The sequence below is a fragment of the Magnolia sinica genome, chromosome 2, assembly GCF_029962835.1.
Source record: "Magnolia sinica isolate HGM2019 chromosome 2, MsV1, whole genome shotgun sequence".
Lineage (NCBI taxonomy): Eukaryota > Viridiplantae > Streptophyta > Magnoliopsida > Magnoliales > Magnoliaceae > Magnolia > Magnolia sinica.
In genome coordinates, this window is record NC_080574.1 from 126,421,273 (window position 1) to 126,447,761 (window position 26,489).

At 39.5% G+C, this 26,489-nt stretch overlaps 1 protein-coding gene across 2 annotated transcripts in view; it reads left to right on the forward strand.

The window, feature by feature from the left end:
* Positions 1-24,886, forward strand: part of LOC131237573 (methionine aminopeptidase 1B, chloroplastic) — a 41,246-nt gene extending 16,360 nt beyond the window's left edge. The window contains exons 6-11 of one of the 2 annotated variants that reach the window (XR_009167317.1): positions 3,619-3,690; positions 4,798-4,877; positions 16,561-16,658; positions 17,016-17,120; positions 20,570-20,617; positions 24,499-24,570. Coding sequence is in view for 1 of the 2 variants with exons in the window: in XM_058235408.1 (XP_058091391.1) it covers positions 3,619-3,690; positions 4,798-4,877; positions 16,561-16,658; positions 20,570-20,617; positions 24,499-24,644 (444 nt within the window). In the remaining variant the exon portion in view is untranslated. Of the gene's footprint in view, positions 1-3,618; positions 3,691-4,797; positions 4,878-16,560; positions 16,659-17,015; positions 17,121-20,569; positions 20,618-24,498 lie in introns of both variants that reach the window. The other variant, XM_058235408.1, reaches the window with a different exon arrangement.
* The last annotated feature ends 1,603 nt before the right edge of the window (positions 24,887-26,489 follow it).

A 26,489-nucleotide genomic window follows, 5' to 3' on the forward strand; every position in this document is an offset into this window, starting at 1 on the left:
CCTCGATAGAGTGGAATGGCAGAGCAAGATTCATATAACCAAGCCCAATTAATTGGGATAAGGCTTAGATGATGACGACAATGATTGGAACATGGTCATTGGTGACTTTTATTGATGAATGGAAAAGGGTTATAAGTGACTCACTTTTCTATGTGCTATTGTGCTTTGATATTAATTGTAATTGGAAACTATGACGAATTAATGAGTTATGCATTTCCTATGGAATCTCTTTTGTGCCTTGGGCAAAGAATGTAATGGAATAATGATATAGATGGGCTGTTGGAGATTTAATGTTCCATATTCTTGAATACTCGAAATATTCCATGATCACCTTAGTGGGTTTAAGCAACACGTGATTTGTTTGTGGTCATACTATGTGATATGAACTGATGAGGAGTCGGGATGGATTAATCTCCACTGTCGGACATTCAGTTGCCATTGCCCTTCATACATAGGAGGATGAATGTTCATATGAATATCGCGACCTAGTTCTGGGCTCAATTGAACACCTGTATTGGATGGATTGCATCAAGTCTCCTAACCAAGAGTACCTTTCATCTTGGATCATTCACTAGCTAAAACTTGCCTTTTGACTTAAGAATGCAAAGGGACTTCGGGGGTCTTGATGTTAGGCTTGGATACACTTTTTGATGCTACATTAGTGGTTGACACACCGGTGTTATTGGGTTCTCATATTAAGATTCAGCTGAGGCCTGATGTACTTCACAAAGGAATCCTCTTTTCGCTTGGGACTAAGATTAGTTGCTAGTTCTCATCTTTTACATGCTCCATCAAGCTCAAAATAGCTAGCTAACATCTTTGAATGTTTTCCAAAGGGTTTATAAAGAATTTCAACCATTGGATGTTCTATTTTCACTGTAGATTTGTTTTATCTAGCTTGATGGAAATCTAATGGTTAGATCTTTTGATGTCCATCCTAGAGACTTGCATTGGGTTTAGAAACATGGATTGAATGCCACAGTAAAGTAGAAGAACATAGGTTAATTTGGATGTTGAATTAAACAAGATGACGAACTTTTAATGTTGTAGGCATATGCCAAAGTTTGTAGGGTGGTGAAGCACCAAAGCAGGTTCTACACAAGAAACCCTAAAGCTCTTCAAAGGGAGTAGAACCTAGCCCAAAACAAAGTTTGTAGGGTGTCGGAGCACCAAAACGGGTGCTACACAAGAAACCCTAGAGCTCCTCAAAGGGAGTAGAACCTAGCCATCCTACAGGATTAAAAGCTTAATATTCTAAAGTTTTTATGCTTCTGTCTTTGAAAATCATAACAGATAACAATTCACCAACCACCGCGCCGCATTCAACTCATCTCCCACTTTACTCTCTACATTCTTCTTCTAATTCTCCAGATTCTGCTTTCCTTTTACATTTTAAAACCAAGTACACCATGCAGAAATTCCATTTCTGGAATTTCAATTCTCCCAAGTGGAGACTGCATTATACAGAGGGTGCCTAGCCCTTACTTCTCCATAACCGATGTCCTTACTCGGAGTCTCTTACAAAGACCATAATATGAGTCAATTTGAAGAGAATTACTTCTCTTGATTGTCAGGGGAATATATCAATTCATCTAGTGGTGACTCCCTAACAATCCTCTACCTCTGGCCGATAGAGTAGCTGATTCATCAACAAGCTGGATTATCGCTTGACATGTGCTGGGAACCTAGCTATTTCCCAGATACGGCTGATTCTTAGACATCCCATGTTTAGGAGGGGAGTCACTGGATGCATGGTTTAGATGTCATATACACATCATAGTGGGGCCCATAGACCTCGATCTTACCATAACCTATGGTAAGGTAGGGATTTTTTTAAAGGCTGATCTTATAGGAATATTTCCCTATATATATATATATGTATATCCTCTCACTTCTTCCCATGCATTCTTTTAAATTTAAATTTATTTATTTATTTTGGAGATCTTCCAAAAGGATTCCATTGCAGGACAGTCCGTAACTTCAACAGACTGCAGAAAAAAACTGAAAACTCTTGTAGCTGGCAGTCGAAAAGCTGAACAACTGTTTAGGAGTCTCAATTGAAACAAGTTGCAAGGTAGAATCAGTAATCTATTTATGGAGTCACACCAAATCTGAGGCAAAGAGATGTCTGAGGTGTCTCATGGAAACAATCTAGGTGGAATCATGGCACCAATTTAGAAGAATCTCTCTTCTAAAACAATCTTATCTCAGGAAAGTAATGAGAACTTTATTTCATTCAAATATTCATAAAAGTCATTACATGTATGAATACTTCCCCAAAGCAAAAGAAACCCTAATCTAATCCTAAATTCATTAATTCTAATCATCATCATCATAATCATCGAAGTGTTATCCCAATTAATTGAGGCCGGCTGCATGGACCCCGTTCCACCATTCCACTCTTCGAGGGTTTGGAATGTCATATTATTCATATTCACGTTGGAAGTTGTGGCATAATTTCAACACTGGCTGCCAAATCGACGCAGCCCTCCTTTATCTGTGCTTGGGATTGGCAATGAGAGCACAAAACTCCCACAGGCGCAATGTAATAGACCTATCTTATAATCTATTATATAGGTTGATTACAAGCAACTTGTAATCAACTATCCCATCAATCCCAACCATATATTTCATTGAAATATTGATATTGACTACAACACCTCTAAATCCCATGAAATCTATATAATTGTTAAATCATTCAAAACCACTCAAATCATGTCAGAATTGTATTATCTTGGGTTTGTTCAAAAAATAAGTTGGCAGGCTATTGTTTATGTAGTTTGGATATTGTTTAGTACCCAAAAGTGGCAAGGAAAAGTGTGGAAAATAAGGGTATACATTGATGGTTCTTAACATGGTTTTAAATGCTGGTTTTGTAGTGAAACCTGCTTGGGGACCGAAACTGGTATGACTTACCCTAGTTTATTTTGTTCCAGTCTGTTTTGGCCTCGTTGCGGTCCCGTGTCACTCTGGTGTCTTGTGTTGCTGGCCACCCAAACTGAGATGACTCAGCCGAGTTGACTCGATTTCGCACAATATATATGATGATGGTTATTGACTAATCTACTTTAAATAGGTTGCTCGAGTCACAAGCAATTGTTGTTATGCTATTCTATTTCCGTACTTGCTATTCATTCTAAAGAAACTAATAAATATTTGAAGTAGTCCAATCATATGGACCATAGCAGCCATCAAATTGATAGGACTGTCAGGTGATCAATCGCACCATCATGCGAGACCCACAAACTGATTGGACACATTGTGGGCCCACTTGACTGATTGGATAGATGTTGCAGCCAATATTACTCATTGGATCTTTCGATAAGTGGGGCCTTCTCCTGCGTTACCACAAATTCAACACAACTTGGCCAATGCGGTGGGTCTTACAGTTTGGTGTGCCTTGATATTTTTCATAGTATGATCTGGATCCACATATTCTTTATGGATCAATTTCTAAAGTTCAAGTTGAATGAATAAATGTTTTTTCTATCAGGAAAAAAATAAATCTGTTTTTCTACAAACCTTGATGAATGACATAGCTTATGTTCTCTTTACTTGCATCACGTGTTTTTAATGACTGAGTCTTTTCCTTGAAGATCTGTTTTTGTTGTGTTCTAGGGTTACCATGGGGACACTTCAAAGACATTTCTCTGTGGGGATGTAGATGAAGAAGTAAAGCGCCTCGTGAAGGTATCATGGTGATATTGTCTTGGGAACTATGTATTATGTGCTTGGTTACGTGGTCCATTCTTTTCGTATCAAAGTGCCTCACTTGATGCTTTTTTTTTTTTTTTTTTTCGGTCTGGATTTTGTGATTTGCTAATGGTAGTATTGGCCCAAAGTTGGTTGAAAGTAAATATGGATGCAGCACTTTTCATTTCGGTCTTCACACAGCTAATTAATGGTTCAGAAACCAACGCCCCCAACCCCCCCCCCCCCCCCCCCCCAATTGAATTGAAGAAAATTTCTCCCACTTTTTTCTGAGAATAGAAGGAAGAAAACCTTGTTACTCCATCCATTGTTACAAAACAAATCAAATTAGATATAAATGTATACATGTACTGTGTAGTATGCACTGGCAACGCAGATGATCCTACTCCCAGCATATTGCATATCAAAGATAGAGCTTAACCCTCAGCATACTGCATAGCAATGGAGGTAGAGTACCTGCCTACATACCAGTGCACATACTATAGCAACCTTCCTTCCAGGAAACTCTTGTTCAGCCCTATAATTTACTCAAGATATAGCATTGTTGTTCTTGAATTTCTCGTCCTCGTACTCCTGAATCCTGATACAAGCCTTCTGTTTGTCAAGGTTATCTCATTGTTAATTGTTTAGCAAAACAATTGAGCTATTCTTTAGATATATTTTTTGTTATTTTCCACTATCTGCCACTCATTTTTTCTTTCTTATATAAAAAAAAAATTAATAACTTAGAAAGAGCTATTATGACAGGAGAATATCTTTACCTGCAATCAGAGCAGTTAGTTTCTTTTGGATATTAGTGTTGTAGGAGGTTTACTTGTGATTTAACTATTCATTTGATTTGGTTAATGACATTGGTAGGATCTGTGTAATGCCTCATTGCCTCATGCAGGTGATAACTGACCACATTTGAGACTCAATATTCTTAAGAAATGAGTAATAGTTCTTACTGCATGAGCTTTCTCACATCTTTAAATTACATTCGGGCTGGTGCATGGTTTTATTCTTCGCTCAAAGCAACAGTAAAAAAGCATATTTTCTGTGTGCTTTATCTACTTTTTTCCTATTCTCAGTTCTCCCATGTATCAGGTAACAGAAGAGTGCTTGGAGAAGGCAATATCTGTTTGCGGAGATGGCGTTCTCTTTAAAAAAATTGGAAAGAAGATAAGGTTTGTGATTTAGAGCTTGGTGAAATTATTTGGTTTTTCATTGAAAATAGTAAATATAGAAGCTATCTTGAAAAACAATTGTTAATAAACCGATGTCATTTGAAGAATTAGAGATAAAATGTCTGTAGTTGCAGTATGTTACTTCAATGGGATATTTTTGTGTACAAAGAATGGTGATCAAAAGATCTTGATTAATGACTACAGTAATATGATTCTAAAACATATTGTTATAGACTTGCACTTACACACATGTTCGAAATATCGGTATTGCCCAATGTATCGCACCCTTGGGATACAGATACGTATCGGTTATCGCATGGGATATACTGTTTGTATCGTATAATTTATCGCACTTTTTGGGAAACATGGGGAAACATTGGGAAAATGGTTGAATTTTTCAATGAAACTTCAGGGATTATTAAAAAAGACCTTACTACTCACTTTTAAATCATAAAATCTCAAAAAAGAAGTGCACATAATAGGTTTCCTTTGTATAGGGCCTAAGCTATGCGTGCTGTTCCATTGAATTAAGACAACTACATTTAGTATCCACCCCGTCCATCTGTTGTTCATTGTTCATTGCATATCCATACTGGCCATCTGTTTTTCCAGATTATTTTAGGACATGGGCCCAAAAATGAAGCCAACAAATATTTCAAGTGAACCACACCACAGGACACAGTGTTCATTGAACTTCCACCATTAAAAGTTTCCAGGCATCCACTGTAATGTTTATTGACCATCCAAGCTATTGATATGGTCATACAGATCTGGATGACAGATAAAAACAAATATCACCTTGATGTAAAACTTTTGTGGCCCATAAAAGGTTTTCAATGATCATGAATCACTGTTTCCTGTACCGTGGTCCACCTAAAACATTCATTTTATTTATTTCTGGGACCATGGCATAAAATGAGCTGAAAAAACATATGAACGGCATGGCTATACAATTCATACATCGAGGTGGGCCCTACGGTTAGCTGTCCCACTCACATTACTGGTTGGGGGATGTTCACAACCCCAAGTGTAGGGTCATGGTGTAGTAATAATCTCGGTGAGACTAAGGTCGAATTCACAGGGACTGAAATTTGTACGTATTCTGAAAGTAACTAGAACTAGAACTAGAAGAAGATGTGAATTTAATTCTGAAGTAATTGAGAAAGTAATTGTTCTATGCTTGATTCAATGACGCAACTGGAATCCGAGTCCCATCTTATCCAATTGGAAGATATCTCAGTAAAACCAAATCTGAACTTTCTTTGACCTGATTCTCAATGGATGAGAGGTGTGAGAATTGGAAGTGATTCCATCACAAAACCATGCGCATGAGACAAGGCAAACAACATGATTTACCAATCCCACAACCAATCATAAGAGAATTGAGAAGATTAGGTAGGATTCCATCATCCAACCATGCCCATGGGACGATGGTGAACTACGGGATTGCCTAATTTCACAATCTCAATACATGGAAAAAACATACTCAAAGCTATTGTAGATCTATTGTAATTTGAGTCACAACAAACCATTAAAAACTAAAAGTATTTCTTATAATCAAACTAGAATCAAAGATAATTTAACTTAAACGTGAATCAAAGCAATAAAAAACATCCCATCACGCTACAAGCTTCACCTCTTAGCCCTAGCTAAGAGGTTTAACCAACCATAGACATGATTGAACTAGAATCTCTTAAGAAAAGCATAAAAACAACTAAGGAAAGGGAAGAACAACTCTTGGCGACGCCTTCTTCACGCTTTCGCTCCACTCCTCAAACCCTAAATGATGCCTAAGAACATCTTAGGGAGTCCTATTTATAGTTGTGGAACTCCAACTTTCCCACCTAGTTGGAAAACTCTAAAAATCGCATCAAATTTACGCAGTTTTCCAAAATAAGCTTCACTCTGCACAATTTCACAGAATGACCCAGAGTTTCAAAATATGCTTCTTCATGACACTTTCAGGAATATGTTTGTTTTCAAAATAATTTCAGGATTCCTTTTCTTCACTTCAAGTCTTCAATGCTCTTCATTCTTCACTTGGTTTTTTTTGGATCTTTGGCATGTAAATTTTTCATTCTTGGTCTCACAAGATCCATTCTTGGCTTTGGTGATTCTTGAGCGTTAAATTCATGCTTTTAGCATCCTTTTCAATCCAAGCTCTTAAATTCACCTTATAACACAAACATGATTAAAATAGAACATTAAACATTATCATGTTTATAAAACCAAGTAATAAATGGGGGATAATATGCAATATTTGACCCTCAACGGGGGACTCACCAAGTTCGCTGGGGCGTGGATTAGTTGTTTACCCCGATAACAACTTAGTGGGTGTTCCCACCATAGGGCCCACCTTGATGACATTTTGCATATCCACTCGGTCCGTTTGTTTTTCCAACATATTTTAGGACAAGTTGCTAAAAATGAAACATATCCAAATCTTAGGTGGACCACACCACAAGAAATAGTGATGATTGAATAGTCACCATTAAAAACTTCCGAAGGCCCACTTCAAGCAGATCCGTAATGTTTATTTTCCATCGAACCCGTTGATAAGGTCAAGAAAAAAAAAATTAATGAATGGAAAATACAAAGATTAGATTCATCCAAAACTTGTGTGGCCTACAAAAAGCTTTTAATAGTTATTCACCACTTTTTCCAGTGGTGTGGTCCACTAGAGATTTGGATCTGCATAAATTTTGGGATAACGTCCTCAAATGAGCTAAGAAAAAGGATGGACGACGTGCATATGGATAAAAATCATCAAGGTGGGCCCCACACAGTAAGGTTAAAACCCACTAACCTAAATAGCTAATCCACTGCCTCCGCCGTTACATAGTAAGAGACAGATGGACCTATCAGAGGCTATATAGGGCCCGCCATGTTAAATATGTTTTATCCACGCCATCCATCCATTTTGACAGATCATTTTAGGTTATGATCTTAAAAAAGAGGCAGATTGAATGCTCCAGTGGACCACACCACATTAAACAGTGGTGATTGAGTTATTTGCCATCCAACATGTTCAAAACATCGTAGGGCCCATTGTGATGGTTATTTGGCCATCCAACCTGTTCATATGGTCACATGGACCCGAGTGAAGTTAAAAAAATGATTATCAGCTTGATCCAAAACTCCTGTCCCTACCGAAAAGTTACCAATGGTAAGCGTTCAATCTCCACTGCTTCTTGTGGGGTGGTCCACTTTAGGCTTAAAAATGCCTCTTTTTTTATACTCATGCCCTAAAATGATCTTCCATAATGAATGGACGGATTGGATAAAACATATACATCAAGGTGGATCCCACAAAGCCTGTGATACTTCGTCTGTTTGAGCTAATGCGACGCACTCGCGTCCGTAAAATGCATTAAAACCCAACGTTAGAAAATACACAAATAGAAAGGGTTTCGAACCCCTAAAATCTCTCCAAAAAATCCCCAATTTCTCCCCAAAATCCCTCGATTAAACCCAAATCTCATAGGGTTTCGCAGATTTCTTGCCGAAATCTCCTTTAAGATGTAAATCGAGCATCTATTCGAAGAGAAAATATAGGGGAAATCGAGATTTTGTGGAGCTTACGACGCACCGCTATGGATCGATCAAGTGGCCCACCAAATTCTACTTCCGATCATGCAATGTTCTTCTATAGGTACCGAAATCATCTGAATTGAATGATTTTTCCTATTTTTTTCTCTCTTTTTATTTATTTATTTTTATTTTTATTTTTTCGGTGATATCACAAAAAATTGTGCGATATCGTGCTATATATCACACGATATATAGAAATCTATATATTTTTTTCATTTCCGAGGGGTTTCCTATGGGTTTCATGTCGCAGACCAGCGATAACGATAATATCGGCCGATAGTATCGATATTCCGAACACTGCTTACACATAATTGTTGACATTCTGGTATGCACAAAAAGTACACGAATTATGCTTGGTCAAACAGCCCTCACCCAAGTATTTATTTATTTAAATTTTTTATTTTTAAATAAAGAAATGAACTCACAGCATATGGTTACACATGGTTCGGGTGCATTTGGATCATAAGTTACTTTACATGAGCTTCTTATACCTCAAGCAGTATATCTTGGTTCCTACTTATTCAACATATAAGTATGTTTGGTAAACAACATGCTTATCAACCAAAATGTAAAAAGTATGTTTGGTTTCCAATATCACATAAGTAGTTGTCACTCCATTTTTCCAGTCCACCTTTAATATCCATCGTCCATCATGTGGACCAACCTTTGTGTGGACCGTTCATTATGTTGGGCCCACATTGGCCTTGTCTTCAATGTGAACTGTCCATTGTGTTGGGCCAACTTCTACATGGACCATCCACCTTGTGAGGCCCACCTTTGATGTGGATTATTCATCATGTGGGGCCACCTCGGATGTGGGCCATCCATCATGTTGGACATTGGATGCGAGTCGTCCATCATGTAAAGCCCACCTTGAATGTGAATTGTCCGTCATGCGGGGCCCAACTTCGAAGTGGACCATCCATTATGCGGTGCCCAACTTCAAAGTGGACCGTCCATTATATGGGGCCCACTTTGGATGTGAGCCATTCATCATTAGGGCCCGACCCTCAGTGTGAATTGTCCTCGTGTGGGGCCACCTTAATATGGATCATCCACCTACTCCTTAATATGGATTGTCCACCTTAAAAAGTACATGAATTATGCTAGGTTAAACAACCCTCACCCAAGTTTTTTTTTTCAATAAAGAAATGAACTCACAATATATGGTAACACATGGCTAGGGTGCATTGGGATCATGAGTTACTTCACATGAGCTTCTTATTCCTCAAGTAGCATATCTTGGTTCTTACTTATTTAATAGATAAGTATGTTTGGTAAACAACATACTTATCAGCCAAAATGTAAAAAGTATGTTTGGTTTCCAATATCACATTAGTTGTTCCTCAATTTTGTTCGGCCCACCCTTAATATCCACCGGCCATCATGTGGACCAACCTTTGTTTCGACCGTTCATTATGTTGGGCCCACCTTGGCTCTGTCTTCAATGTGAACCGTCTATCGTGTTGGGCCAATCTTCAACATGGACCATCTACCTTGTGAGGCCCACCTTTGATGTGGGTTATCCATCATGTGGGGCCACCTCGGATGTGGGCCATCCATCATGTTGGACATTGGATGTGAGTCGTCCATCATGCAGAGCCCACCTTGAATGTGAATTGTCCATCATGCGGGGCCCAACTTCGAAGTGGACCATCCATTATGCAGTGCCCAACTTCAAAGTGGACCATCCATTATATGGGGCCCACTCGGATGTGAGCCATTCATCATTAGGGCCCGACCCTCAGTGTGAATTGTCCTCGTGTGGGGCCACCTTAATATGGATCATACATCATGTGGGGTGCACCATCAATGATAGTGTACATCATTTGGAACCCACCTTCAATATCCATTGCCAATCACATGGAGCTCACCTTTGATGTTGATCGTCCATCATGTGGGCCCCACCTTCAATGCGGGGCGTCCATCATGAAGGCCCGCCTTAGATGTGAGCCATTCATCATTAGTGGCCAACCTTTGATGTGGACCGTCTGTTGTATGGTGCTCACCTTGATTTAGGTCCGCCATCATGTGGGGCCCACCTTCAATATCCATTGCCATCACATGTAGCCCACCTTTGATATGGACCATCCATCGTGTGGGCCCCACCTTCAATGTGGGCTGTCCACCATGCTGGGCTGGCCTTGGATGTGGGTCATTCATCATTAGGGACCAACCTTTGATGTGGACCGTCCATTATATGGGGCCCATCTTGACGTGGGTCATCCATCATGTGAGGCCCACCCTCAATGTCCACCACCCATCACGTGGAGCCCACTTTTGATGTGGACTGTCCATGTGGGCCCCACCTTCGATGCTGGTCGCACATAATTTGGAGCTCGCCTTGGATGTGGGCCATTCATCATTAGGGGCCAACCTTTGATTTGGACTATCTATTATGTGGGCCCACGTTAACATGGGTCATCCATCATGTGGGGCTCACCTTTGATATGTAAAAGGTCCATCGTGCGGGCCCCACCTTTGATGTGGACCATCCGTCATGTGGGGTGATGCGGGACATGAAATTCAAGTATGATGTGTAAGATTTTCAAGCTTTATATCACATTGGTTCAGAAACAGTTACACAAAATTTCACATCCCAGACAAAAGTTTAAACACTCAATCGAGGGGTATCTTATGCAGATCCAGGCCTACACATGCTAGGGCCGGATCAATCAAAATTATAGACCAAACAAGAATCAAAGGAGGGTAAATTCATCCACACATGCACAGAAATAATTCCCCAATCCAAGAGATTCACAGGTTTCAATTCAAAGAACTTGAAAGTTGAAGAAAGGGCATAAAATTGGGGATTTGAATAATTTAGGGTTAGGTTTAGGGATTTTGGGTGAAAGAGGAGTGAAAGAGAGGAGAGAGACAAACCAGAGAAGTACCGCACGCGTGGACAACAACAATGGCCCAGACGCACTTGCGTGTGATCCCGACCGCACATGTGTGGGGCCCACTATTCAGAAAAATGCCACCTTGGTCCTGGTCAGCAAGGGATGGATTCCAAAACTCCCAAATTTCAGCTCGATCCGATGCACGGTTTATGCGTGGTGCTTCGCCGAAGTTTCGGCCCTCCTGTAGGGCCAGATTCCAGAAATCTGCTGTAGATGAGGAAACGCTTGCAAATATTGATGGATTTGCAGATGGAATGCTTGTAGGAAAAGAGAAATATGGATGGTAGAAGATGGGGGCAAATTGGGATAGGTGTGGCTTTGCACCACGGTAATCAGCCCTTCGAAGAAGGGAGGGTTTCACACCCAATTAGGTTTTCACAAATCAAAGAGCAGGAAAAATGCAGAAATTTTATTAATTTTTCATGAGAAAAAAGACTACAAAGGGTGCTTATTTATAATAAAACCCTATACCCCAAAACTCGCGCCATGTGCGCAACCTATTACTTGGAGACGAAGTAATAAAAATAACAACTAATCAAAACAATCTAAACCGCCCATGATATTCCTAATAACAATAATAAGCAAAACTCAAAGTACTAAATTAATTAGAATAGTGAGCCACGATCATGAGAACCCATGGCTGGATTCACATGACTATCGGGTCCACTCCAACGAACTAAAACGCAGCCCTCTAACTAGGAGGTCCTCCCTGGACGTTGTCATCAATTCAGATCGATGGTGGGGCCCTCCTCCTTACGTACGTGCGTAGGGGGTGTGCATGTGCGCAAGATGTCCCAATCAATTCTCCTTGGCTGCGAAGGTTTCACCACTAGTAAAATAAAACACCTAGACTGCTCCGAGATGTAAGGATTAAGTCTCTGAAGCTCCTCCTCAGCGAGCCACATACTGTCTGAAGCTAGGCGTGACTTCCACTTGACCAAGAACTTTTGAAATCTGCTGTCCGACGTGGATATTATCTGATGGTCCAGAATATCCTCTATTTTCTCTCTGGGTGTAGGAAGGGTAGGTATGAGAGGCAGAGGCTGGGAAGATGGGTCGGGAGGAGGCCATGAATTAAGGGAAAGGTTTGAGGAATTAGGATGGTTAGGTGACAGGCTGGACAATGTATCGGTGGTCCCTTGAAATGTAAATAGATCCTCCACATTAAATGTGAAACTAATTCCCATGGAAGGTGGATATCCGTCATAGGGGAAACTCACCACGTGAAAGATATACGAAACTCATCCACTGATGGCCTCGTGGGTGACTTTACACTAGCCTCGTGCACTCTCTCTAGTCACAAGGCCGTACACGTCGTACAACTCAAAAAGGTGGTCCATTGCCAACCAATCTTGAAAAACTTTAGGGTTCAAGTGGTCCATTGGGGTCATAGTGGTCTTGATGTACCTCACAGTGCACGGTGCACGTAAATTATCATGACCACGGCTGCTCGAGTTGGGATATCAAGCTACTGGTCCATACGTTGTTTCAAGCGCCTACCCTCATTGACTCTTGCAATTGCTCCATGTTTAGTGTAGGGTGCAAGCCAAAACCACGACCCGTACGTGTGGGCATACAACTACTAACTCAATCTAAGGACCTACTACGACTATATGCACCTAGATAGGACTAAATGCTCCTATATGACTCTATATGGAGAAAGTGTGTAATGTTCATTACTAGTCATGATCTTCTGCCTGATTTCTTGATGCCATGAATGAATGTGATGCGCAAAAGACTCTCCAAACTCTGACGGCCTATGGGACAGTGACATAGGGACAAGATCAATAGGTTTCTTAAGTTTATAACCAGTAACGACTTTAAAAGGACTTAAGACCTGTGAACCTATCGACAGAACTATTAAACGCAAACTTGGCTATAAGTAGTATGGTGTCCCACGTCCTAGTATGCTGTATATCCGTCATAGGGGGAAACTCATCTGGTAGATCATCAGGAAAGATATCACGAAACTCATCCACTACTGGAATGGCCTCAGTGGGTGACTTTACACTAGCCTCTGGTGCACTCTCTCTAGTCACAAGGCCGTACACGTCGTACAACTCAAAAAGGTGGTCCATGTCTGCCAACCAATCTTGAAAAACTTTAGGGTCCAATGACCATCAAACGTGGGGGCATCTACTCTTACTCCTTTGACAAGTTGCGCATTGGGGTCATAGTGGTCTTGATGTACCTCACGGGGTGAGTGCACGGGTGCACGCCCATAACCGATTCCTTGGCCACCTCCATTCCTTGGTCTATCATCCTGACCACCTGCTTGAGATTGGGCATCTTCCCTAATGGTGGGGTTTGCCCTGGCGGATGTCTCTAGTTGGGTAATGCGCACATCAAGCTATTCAAAGTGTTGGTCCATACGTTGTTTCAAGCGCCTACCCGAAGACTCAAACTGCTAGGTCAGCTTGTTCATTGACTCTTGCAATTGCTCCATGTTTAGTGTAGGGTGCAAGCCAAAACCACGACCCGTACGTGTGGGCATACAACTACTAACTCAATCTAAGGACCTACTACGACTATATGCACCTAGATAGGACTAAATGCTCCTATATGACTCTATATGGAGAAAACGACACAATATTACTCAATTTCTAGCAACCTATCTATCAAAAAAATCTGTCGACAAAAAATCCAACAAAGAGATGTGCGGATTTTCTGATAGCAGAAAATTCAGCAACCTAATCAGAAATTTTGGACCTCTAAACAACTCTATATGATGTTACTTAATGCATAATGGACACAAATAAATTAAACCCTAAACATGCAATGCATTCCCTTACAAGAACCCTAAGCTTTGATACCAAATTTGATGCAGGACATGAAATTCAAGTATGATGTGCAAGATTTTCAGGCTTTAGATCACACTGGTTTAGAAACAGTTACGCAAAATTTTACATCCCACACAAAAGTTCAAACACTCAATCGAGGGGAATCTTATGCAGATCCAGGCCTACACATGTTAAGGCCAGATCAATCAAAATTATAGACCAAATAAGAATCAGAGGAGGGTAAATTCATCCACACATGCACAGAAATAATTCCCCAATCCAAGGGATTCATAGATTGTAATTCGGAGAATCCTAAAGTTGATTAAAGGGCATAAAATTGGGGATTTGAATAATTTAGGGTTAGGATTAAAGATTTTGGGTGAAAGAGGAGTGAAAGAGAGGAGAGAGATGAACTAGAGAAGTACTGCACGCATGGACAGCAACAATGGCCTAGACGCACGTATGTCTGATCCCAGCTGCATGTGTGTGAGGCCCACTATTAAAAAAAAAGCCACTTTGGCCTTGGTCGGCTAGGGATGGACTCCAAAACCCCCAAATCTCAGTTCGATCCGATGCATGGTTTGTGCGTGGTGGTCCGCCAAAGTTTTGGCCCTCCTGCAGGGCTATATTCTAGAAATCTATTAGAGATGCGGAAACGCTTGCAAATATTGATGGATTTGCAGATGGAATGCTTGTAGGAAAAGAGAAATATGGATGGTAGAAGGTGGAGGCAAATCGGGATAGGTGTGGCTTCACACCACGGTAGTCAGCCCTTCGAAGAAGGGAGGGTTTTGCACCCAATTAGGTTTTCACAAATTAAAGAGCAGAAAAAACGCAAAATTTTTATTCATCTTCCATGAGAAAAAATACTACAAAGGATGCGTATTTATAATAAAACCCTATACCCAATGTTGTCAAATCGCATACGCGATTGCATGCGATCAGCATATGCTGTTCGCATATGCGATCCCACAATCGCATATGCCATGGCATATTTTTTTTTCAAAAAAAAAAAAAATCTATAAATTCTATAAAAAAAAAAAGAGGGAAAAACTCGTCTAATTAGTAACATGATGGGATTGGGTTATTTTACTTATTTCATTATATTTTGAGTGTTTCATTAAGTGATATATTTAATTACTTATATTATATTATATAAATTTTAACGAAACAATCAACAAGCTACATTAAAAGATAACTAATTATTATAAACTTCGAACAAAGAAATTTTAATGATAAATGGATAACTTGAAACAACTTACAAGTTATAACTTACAACTTAATTTACAAAATGTAAGCACAACTTATAAAGTACAAAAAATAAACATAATTGAAATAATTGTAAAGAGATTAGAGTAAGAAAGAGAGGTGTAAGAGAGAGAGTAAGAGATTTAGAGCTTTGGAGTAAAGAATAGTGAAAATGGAGGGGATATGAGTGCCTAATTATAGGCAAAAGTTCTCCAATTTGAAAAAATAAAAATCTTCCGCTCTTGGCTATTGGGAAATATGCGATCGCATATTTGTCGCATATAAAAGTATGCCATGGCATACTTGCCAGGATCGCATATGCCATCATGGCATATGCGATTTGATCAACAGTATGCGCATATGCGATCTCATTTGATAACAATGCCTATACCCTAAAACTCGTGCCATGTGCGCAACCTATTACTTGGAGACGAAGTAATAAAAAATAACAACTAATCAAAGCAATCTAAACCGTCCATAATATTCCTAATAACAATAATAAACAAAACTCAAAGTACTAGATTAATTAGAATAGTGAGCCACGATCATGAGAGCCCATGGTGGGATTCACATGACTATCGGGTTCACTCCAAACCAAAACGCAGCCCTCTAACTAGGAGGCCCTCCCTAAACGTCGTCATTGATCCAGATCGATGGTGGGGCCCTCCTCCTCCTTACGTACGTGCGTAAGGGGGGTGTGCATGTGTGTGAGATGTCCCCATCATGGGGCCTCCTTTTATATGGACCATCCATCACATAGAGAGATGAGAGGGAGAGAGATAAGTAGAAAAGTAAAAAAGTTAAAAAGCATGGAAAAGAAATATATATATATATATATATATATATAAAATGTTATGGGGATAAGTAACTTTCTTAACATAAGTTACTTTTACAATGGCATTTGCCAAACCAAAGTTAAAAAAGTAACTTATGAAAATACGTTAAGTTAAAGAAGTTACTTATTGGATAGTATACGAACAGGCACTTGGTGTCATTGGTGCCCAACCTAGATGATTATGGAGCTATTGGATATATACTTCTGTAGGATTTCAGAAATTCTCAGTAGATATATAAGCATGCTTTTTAATTTTTATTATTATTTATTTTTTCTTATTCTAGATCAGCAGGTCTTATACGGTTCTAAATGTTGCTTTCTGACAGTGAGCATGCCGGAAAGTTTGGCTATGGCGTAGTTGATCGTTTTGTTGGCCATGGCGTAGGGACAGTCTTTCATTCTGAACCAATTATAATACATAGCTGTAAGCAATCTCTTGATTTCAGTTCCTTAATGTGATTCACTTGGTATGCCTTTAACTTGTTTTGTTAAGGTTTTGTACAGGATCATAAAACCTTTCCTGCTGGTGGAGTTGCCCTGGCTTGAGTTGTCAGACATAGGGACCTTGAAAATCTCTCATGCTGAACCTGCAGATATAATGATGTTGAAAAATGTTTGTGTTATTCACACATAAGATAGAGAAGAATGTATCTATACAACTAAAAATACACAAAGTTATATAAAAGGTATATAAACACTCCTACAATGCAAAAGGAAAATTAAATTAAAAATGTTAGTCATAGAAGTGTTAACATGCTTAAGACACGTGTGGCTGACACAGGCGTTGGGCATGGCAATTCTTCTGAAAATGGAGTGTCCTCTTCACATCTATACACCACGGCCCAACCATGTAGTAGCTCAAGCTACTGGTACCTTTAATAACAAGGTAAGGGAGAATAACAAGATTTGATTTAATCCACTATTTTACTTTCTAAATAAACCTATTTGATGAATAATACTGCAATTTAGCATGAGCAAACTTGAAAATATATTCACATTCTTTAAAAGCTCATTACAAGAGAAATGGCAGATTTTTTTATTTTATTTTATTTTTATTTTTAATTTTTAATTTTTAATTTTTTTTTTTCTTTTACAAGAATCCTAACTGAAACATGTGAAGAAATCACACAAACCTATGAAACCATAGTCCACACCAATCTTGTTCCCTCGACCATATGGGTTAGAAACAAGGTTCACTGCCATTTAGGCAATCTTGAGATTGTCATTGGATTAGGTTTTACTAAAATAATTGCAGAACCCGGACATGTTTTATGGAGCAACTATGGTGCCTTCATGTCATTTCTGCACTTGGCCTATAGTGATGAGATCAATACCATCCATTCTATGATTCAAATAGTTAGTGAGTCATGGTCCAAGCTCTCTACTCCTCTCCTAGGGATGCGATCTATTTGCAAGGTGTTAGGGTTCCAGAGGAATGCATATGTTATGGTGCTCCTCACCCCTACATCTTCAATAGATCTACATCAAAAGTTTGTAATCCTACCTATGTAACCAAATTGACCAAATCACTCCACTCTCCATGGCCACCATCCTTGTCCATAAATCCCATGCCAACATAAGAGATGGATCATCAGATCTCAAACCTTGGATGTCCCATCAAGTGTGATCAAAACACTTAAAACAAAGAAAACAGTTAAAATTGATCAATTGGACTTTTAAGACATTTAAAATGCATTGGCTAGCTATAAAACGACTTGTGGATGGTCCAAACATCCAAATCAGTTCACATGTCTCAATAATCTAATGAATCCCTTGTTGGAGCATGTGGGCTTCAAGTACATCCTAATGCATACTCTCAATCACACCCATATGTCAGCAACCAATGTAACCTTGCAAGGTGAGCCAAAGCACAAAACACTAGGACTATAAAGTCCCAATGCCACCTCAGATCTAAGGATTAGTTAGAGCTAGTATTTGATTAAGTCAATCTGATCCAAGCATGATGAGTCTCCTAGACCACAGACTTGGTGCTATCCTTCAATGCAAGTGCCTACTCAAGCCTAAACACAAGAACCTGCATGCAAAGTGAACACTCACACTCCCATGTAGGCAAAAGGCACCACAATAGTGGAGATTGTCCTTTCCAACTCCCAGACTAGAGACTTGATGTGATCCTTCCCAACATGATCATGGGTTACACAATCCCATTATAGTGGTCATGGGCATTTAGGATACTATGATCTATGAACAAGATCTCTCTCTTGGCCAATGGCCATCATCATCGTCATCATCATCTAAGCCTTATCTCAATTAATTGGGGGTTGGCTACATGCATCCTCTTCCACCATTCTAGTTTATCAAGGGTCATAACTTCAATTGGACCATAGGCCATCAAATCTTTTCTTACGACCTTCACCCACGTCTTTTAGGCAGACTTCCCCTTGCCCTTTTAGAGCCTTCAACCTGTACCAATTCACTCCTAACTGGCGCAATTCTTGGTCTTTGCATGACCGGACCATCTTAGTCTACTTTCCCTTATCTTATTACCTATTGGCGTTACTCCCAAGTTCCCTCCAATGCATTCATTTTTAATTCTACCCTTCCTCATTTTGCCACTCATCCATCTCAACATCCACATTTCAGCTGCACTCATCCTATGAACATGTTTTTTCCTTAAGTGCCCAACATTATGTACCAATCCATAAAGCATTGCTGGTCTTATAGCTATCTTATAAAATTTTCCTTTTAGTTTGAGTTGTATATGACGATCACATAAAATCTAGAGGCACGTCTCCATTTATTCCACCCAACTTGGATTCCATGGGCAGCATCCTTCTCAATCTCTCCACTGGTACATGTAGCCAACCCCAATATATATATATATATATATATATATATATATATAGCGATAGTGGTCATTTTGGGAAACTTCTTGGTCAACAATCTTAAATAATTCCTCATTTCCATTCTTATTGTTTTTAAAATTCAGTGTTTTAAATAGCTATGCTATGTAGCATGTAGTTTATGCTATGTAGTGTAGCTTAGCCTTACGTTACATAACTCATGGAAATAGCTTAAGTCATGTAGCCTACGCTACACGATAATTTGCATACGCTACGTGCTACATAGACTAATGCTACAAGTTATTTTTTACTACAACTTTAAAATCAATTAATTTTTTCAATGATTTGTTACATTTTTCTATTCTCATTAAAACAATATAAGTAACAATATTAAATCAGTTTTGTTGTTCTTTTTATTTTTCCCTTTATACTTAATCATTGCCCTTTCCCATTACTTTAGGTTGCATTTGGTTGCGCCAAATATCATGAAAATTTATTAAATTTCATTATTAATCAGTCTAATTTAGTGTAGAACATCATGAAATTGGTGCAACCAAGCTGACCTTGATTAAAAATCTAGAAGAAGCATGTAGCTTATGCTACATGCTATGTAGCTTATGCCTCACACTTAATAGAACACTACACTACATGCTATTCACTATTTAAAATATTGCTAAAATTGCACTCCATATACTTTATTTTAGTCCAACTAATTTGAAATCTTTTAGATTCTACAACACTCGTCTATAAATCTAGCTTTGTGTCCCGTCAACCAGCACTATGTCATCTGCAAACAACATTCACCATGGGAACTTCCTGCAAATGCATTATTAACTTGTCTATAACCAATGCAAAAAAAGGTACAGGATCAATGTCGATCCCTAGTGCAAGCCTACAATAATTGGAAACTCACTTGTCTTTCCACTAGTAGTCCTCACATTTGTCACCGCTCCCTAATACATATCCTTAATCATGTCAATATATCCTCTTAGAACTCCTTTCTTTCCCAACAACTACCAGACTAATTCTCTAGGGACTGTGTCGTATGCTCTCTCTTGGCTAGTGGTTGTTGGTTCAAAGTCATCTTCCCCTAGGACAACCGGGAGGAATCTCTCCCTTTAATCTACGTGACCATAAACACTTGAAGCTTCCCACATATCAATTATGGCATCCATCGTATATATACTAAACCCAAGTGGCCAACTAGTACCAAGATCGTAGCCTTCATTGGCCTTTCAGGGCACACATTGCCAGTAGGATGCTTGGTTTAGATCATCATACATGTGCTAAGTGTATGGCACACAATCTAGAGGTACAGAAATGCCACAATCTAGAGCCATGGAAATGCTGTGCATCCAGAGACAGAAGATCAATTCCCTTTTAGAATTACAAGATTAGGTATATTTTTTGGGTTATGAAGCTCCCTGCTCTGTGAATTTTCTTGATTATGTTAAAATCTATCATGTTATGCCTTTTGGTCTAAAGTTACCGGCTCGCTCTATTAATGCTGTAAAAATGAATTACATGACAGATAATGATGGACCTGGGCGTATGGTTGAAGGTCAAACATTTACCATCGGTGAGCATTACAATTCATGTGCTATTTGAAATGTCATCTCGTGAAAGACATTATTCACATTTCTATTTTGTTTAAATAGAACATCTGCAAATTTTTAGCATATGGTTGATACAGATGCATGCAACTAGAACTGTAGCAATAACAGAAGAAATAGGGATGCATGCCAAGGTTTCTGTTTCTAGCAGTGGATGGGATGCGCTACACCCAAATCCCTATTGGGTCTAAATCGAGATTATGGGATTATGGGGTAGAAAGAGATGGAAAATTCTTGCTTAATGTCGTTTTTGGTTGTCCCCACTATTCCAAATGTTAGGTAGATGGGATCCACTCAATTTGCAGATCCAATCCCCATTTGTTGATGCTCTAAATGGACCCTAAATCAAAAGATTAGAACTGATTTATTATCCAAAAGCCCTTTACCAGTACTTCTGTGGTGTTTTTAGGAAGTAAATTCCATCCACACCAGAAGATGTAATTGTGATCTTTAAGATTGTCCTATTTTTCGTCCAACTTGTTTAGATGATGATAGATTCAGTCTGTGCATATTCTGTTTTGTATGTATAGAAACATTTGGCTCGATATGGTACATGTCATGTACTCTGCATTTCATCATCAACATCATCCAAGCCTTATACCAACTAATTGGGGTCGACTACATGAATCCTTTTCCCTCATTCCACTATCAAGGGTCATAACTTCAGTTAAATCATAGGTCAAGTCTTTTCTTACTTCCTGCACTCACATCTTTTTGGGCCTTCCCCTTGCCCTTTTAGAGCCTTCAACCGGCACACTTCCTCCACCCACTCCTAACTGGTGCATTTCTTGGTCTCCATTGCATATGACCAAACCATCTAAGTCTACTTTCCCTCATCTTCTTACCTATTGATTCTACTTCTAAATTCCCTCGAATGCATTCTTTTCTAATTCTATTCTTCATTGCCCAATATTCTGTCCCATAAAACATGGCTGGTCTTATAGCATCCAATAAAAGCTCCCTTCCAATTTGAGTGGTACACGACAATAACATAAAACTCCAAAGGCACATTTCCATTGCTTCCATCCCACTTGAATTCTATGGTTAACATCCTTCTTAATCTCTCCACTGATGAATTATTGACCCAATATATCAAAAGTGATCATTTTGGGGTAGCAAAGTTTACTAATTCCTCGATTCAACTCATATTGTTACAAAAATTGACTCCAAGTGATCATTTTGGGGTAGCAAAGTTTACTAATTCCTCGATTCAACTCATATTGTCACAAAAATTGACTCCATATACTTTGTTTTCGTCTAACTTATTTTAAATCCTTCAGATTCTAAAACACCTCTCCATAAATCTAATTTTGTGTTTACATCGTCCCTCGTTTTGCTAATCAAGACTATCATCTGCAAGCAACATACTCCATGGTATCTCTTCCTGCAAATGACTTGTTAAATTGTCCATAACCAATGCAAAAAAGTACAGGTCAATGCCAACCCCTGGTGTAAGCCCATAGTAATTGGAACTCACTTGCCTCTCCGCTAGTGGTCCTCACATTTGTTAATGCTCCCTCATACATATCCTTATCACCTCAAGTTCGAAGTCATCTTTCTCACCTCCTCTTATCCCCATTCTATTGCAAAGATCATCATAAGCCTTAGTCTAGCATCACTACTTTCTTAGCAATCTTTTCGGCATTTCCATTTTGTTCAAGATTTTCATGGTTTCTATCCTTGCGAGGCTTTGAAACATGCACGTTTCTCATTAATAGCTTTATGTTCATCGTCATTGCACTACCAAGTTTCCGCATATGATTGACTTTTCCCTCTAGATACTCCTAAAACATATTTTGCCACTTTCCTGATGCACTCAGCCGCCTCATTCTACCTAGTGTTTGCTTCTTTCTTGACATTCTACTTTCTTTCTTCCATCAATTTATTTCTGAATATCATTGTTCTCTCCTTTTAAATTCCACCACCTAATTTTTGGACACCTATTAATTTCATTTCCTTTCTTCCATCTCTCAATGGAAACATTCATAACCATTAACACATGTTGAGTGCGGTCATGTACTCTGCATTTCTTCAGGTTAAGTTGGCATTGACATCAATAATACATTCACAATCAAGGATCAAAATGCTGTTTATTCCATATTGCATCAAGTACTGATCACCTACACAAGGCACCACAACTTGTGCTATCATACCATCTTTCCTGTCAACATATCACTTGTGTTGGCCATCATTATCAAGAAAAAGGTAGGATCACCATGAAATAACCTAACAGAAAAATCAGGCTGGACCCCGCTCATAAGGTGGGCCACACCTTTGGAATCAAAGGACAACCAACGATCTAACCCAACACACAGGTGTGGCTCACCTATTGAGCAGCAGATGAGCCTGATTTTCAATACATGGGTGATCTTCATGATGACATCCATAGTTTTTATGTTACTGATTTCAAAAACAAATGGCATGTTGGCAGGAAAGATGGTACAGCACCACAATAGTACTGATGCAAGTTCTTATGAACATAAAAAAAGAAGTCAAATCATACGTGTATTTTTTTCCATATTAACCATAAAAAAATCCATCTGTAACTAGTTATTTGTACTGAATCAGATGATAATTAAATCCATGCATACAGTTTTTGCATGCATGTAAATATAATGTCCTGAATCTCCTGATATCCATGTACAAGTGCCTGTCATGTATATGAGGTAGTCATGTCGATGCAGTAGGTGTTATTACAAACAAAAGCCATTTCATACTTTAGTTAGTGAGTTGTTACTCTGCTCATGCACAATTTTCATATAAGCTACTATTAATGAGAAGTATTGCTAATTTCACATTCATGTTCACATGCTAGCACATGTGCCATGTGTGTGAGGTTGAACAGATGCCATGGCTGAAAAATCAGGTTGTCCTACCCTTCAGGTGAAGATACGTGTATAAAAGCAATGGGCAGTTGAAGAAACATCCAAAAACTCATCTTTGACATGGGTAGAGGGCATCTGCTGAGTAGCTTGGATCTTGCAGATGACACATGTTGGCACATGTGCCTGCATGTGAAGGTGCATGTGGAATCAACAGAAGTCTCTTCAGGGATAATTAATCTTTCAATATGTCACAATCATGTGATTTTTTCTCTTGTCTAGGTATTGTCCAATACTTGAGCAGAAGGTTGTACAGTGCCATTTGGATTTCGAATTAGTATGAGGAAAGTAGGGCTCAATTTCAATGATCCAAACAGTTGATTTTCATTGGTCCCAATTTGGATGGCCCATAAACTGAAAATCCCTCAGATTGGAAGAACCTTCAAGGGATATGGTTAAAGACAAGGAAATGGGACAACTAGCTCACACTCAACCAATAAAAAAAGCCAAAAAATTGTAATGGTAGGATTATTCAATTGGGGTGATTTTTTATGCATGGACCATCTACGGTACTGTACAACCTTTTAGCCTGAGCATTGCAGAATGCCTCTTTCTTCTTTAAACCATGCGTAACTTCGCTTGTAGAATTCACTTCTTACCTCCCATCATGCTGGATTTTGTTAGGAAATAATACATTAATATTTGCGTGACTCTATTTACACTCCCTTTTTTTTAGTGATCTGCTCCTTCCCTTTCGATAAAGGGCATGAAACCACTACAATGCATCTGTATGGGGGGGTGTGAATATACACACACACACACACACACACATATGGTCAGCTTGTTGGTACACACCCATGTCAGTACACACACTCCACGTTAGCCACCCCCACTAGGGATCGATACCAAGACCTCAAGTGTTGAAACAAGGTATCTCCACTCAGTCTGCCAGTCGAGCTATGGATCTGGGTGTGTGAATATATTATTTTCATTGGCATTGTTACTAACATGTAGTTGATATGCAGAGCCCATCCTTACAATGGGAAGCATCGAGTGTGTTACATGGGATGACAATTGGACCACACTTACTGCTGACGGCAGCCTCGCCGCCCAGTTCGAGCATACGTTGCTAATTACAAGGATGGGCGCAGAGATTTTAACAAAGTACTGATATTTGGCACCGAAGAAGCTATATCCTTCCATCGTTACAAATGTTGTGTCTGTCTCTTTGAAATCATTGTTACAGTGTAGCATACATCATTTTTCCATTGAAAGCTCTTGTTCATATGCATGTGTAGAATGTTATTTATGTTTGTATCATTGCGGAATATTGAAAAGCCAATGTTTAGAAGATCCTACCTTCCAATGTTTGGATCATCTATTTAATATGGACAGACACTGAATCTCTTCTCTTGACCAGCCCAGAAATTTAAAGGTTAGGAACTTGTGAGGATATTGTTTGGGCATGGTCCACCCATTGTCCATTTTCAGGCGCTCATGTAGATGGACCATTTCTCGAATGTCATGCTGAATGGATGATATTTATGGACATGTGGACTGTCTGATGGGAATTTCTGTTGGTTCATATATTCAACTCGCACATAAATGGTGAGTGATTATTTGATCATGGTCCTTCCACAGTATCTTCTGATCATCCATCCATTTGTGTGGAACCCATGTCAACTTGAGACCTGACATGGCTAAACGACTCATCGCTGGCCCACTTCAGGCCGAGCTTCGGCTAGAATACTAGGCCTGAGATCCGAGCTCGGGCGTAAAATTTAAGCCTGTTTAGGCTGGGGCTCAGGTTTCATTAAGAGCCTGTCAGCCCGGAACAACATGTTTAGGATTTCAAGGGAAGTTTCTCATAATAATCAAGGGCACGGTTTGGGCTTGCTTGTCTTGGCTCACCATGGTCCAGTCCAGGCTCAGACGTAGGTTTTAGCTGGCAGACTGGGCTTGGACTAGACCTCAGCCCAGCCCAAGACTAGTCCAGTGACAGCAATTATCATTACTCGGGTCGCTGGGCTGAAACATGACCCAGCCCCGCATCCGGCTGACCTCGCCGCGTTGGTCTGTGTTTGGTTTTGGGGACACATAAAAGTCCATACATGACACATTGGATGAGATCGGACTAATCATTTCGTGGGCCACAAGGACCATGTGGATGAACCACATACCAGCCATCCAACCGAAGACCATGTGGTGAACCACATACCAGCCATCCAACCGAAGATCGTGGAAAATAAAATGGTCAGTAGTCCCAAATTCAACTCAATTGGGAAATGAAATTAAGGGTGACAGGGTTAGGGCTAGGGTTAGGCTTAGCCCTCATCTGGCCCCAAGTCCCCTTAGCTATTGCCCTAATTGGACTAAAAAGCCCTTGATGGGTCGCAACGGTCAGGAAAATATTTAAATAATTAAAGGTTTGAAATAATTCAATCTAAGAATTCTGTCGGGTATCCTCCATCAATAAGAAAAAGTCCCAACACATAAGAATTTAAATAAAATAGTCCATTCTAAGGTTTGAAAATATTTAAATAAAATGGTCCAATTTAAGAATTTTCTTAGGTATCCTCCATCAACAACAATCCCATCACATGAACGGTTTTGATTCAGTGAAACATGACCCAGATCCAACGATTGTCTTAAAACTACATATTTATGGTGAATGGGAGCCGCTCAAATGTGTCTGTAAACTCTCCATTCGTTTCTGTTATGTTGGCCCACTTGATGTTGGACTAACCATTCATCATTCCCCGGGTGGGCTCAGATATTATAGACCTAGGCCCAGCTTATAGGTTCAGTCCCTGGCCTTACAGCGTGGGATTCTCAGGCCGAGCCCAGGCTGTCCAGCCCATTGCTACTCCTATATAAGATTACAATGTGAATTTCGAGCTACCCTCCGTCCACAGATGGGCCCACCACTTTGACAGTCCAGATTGCTTTACATGTTCGTAGGGAACGTGCTATGGTCATTGGAGCGATGATCTTATTTTCCATACCATGAATTCCT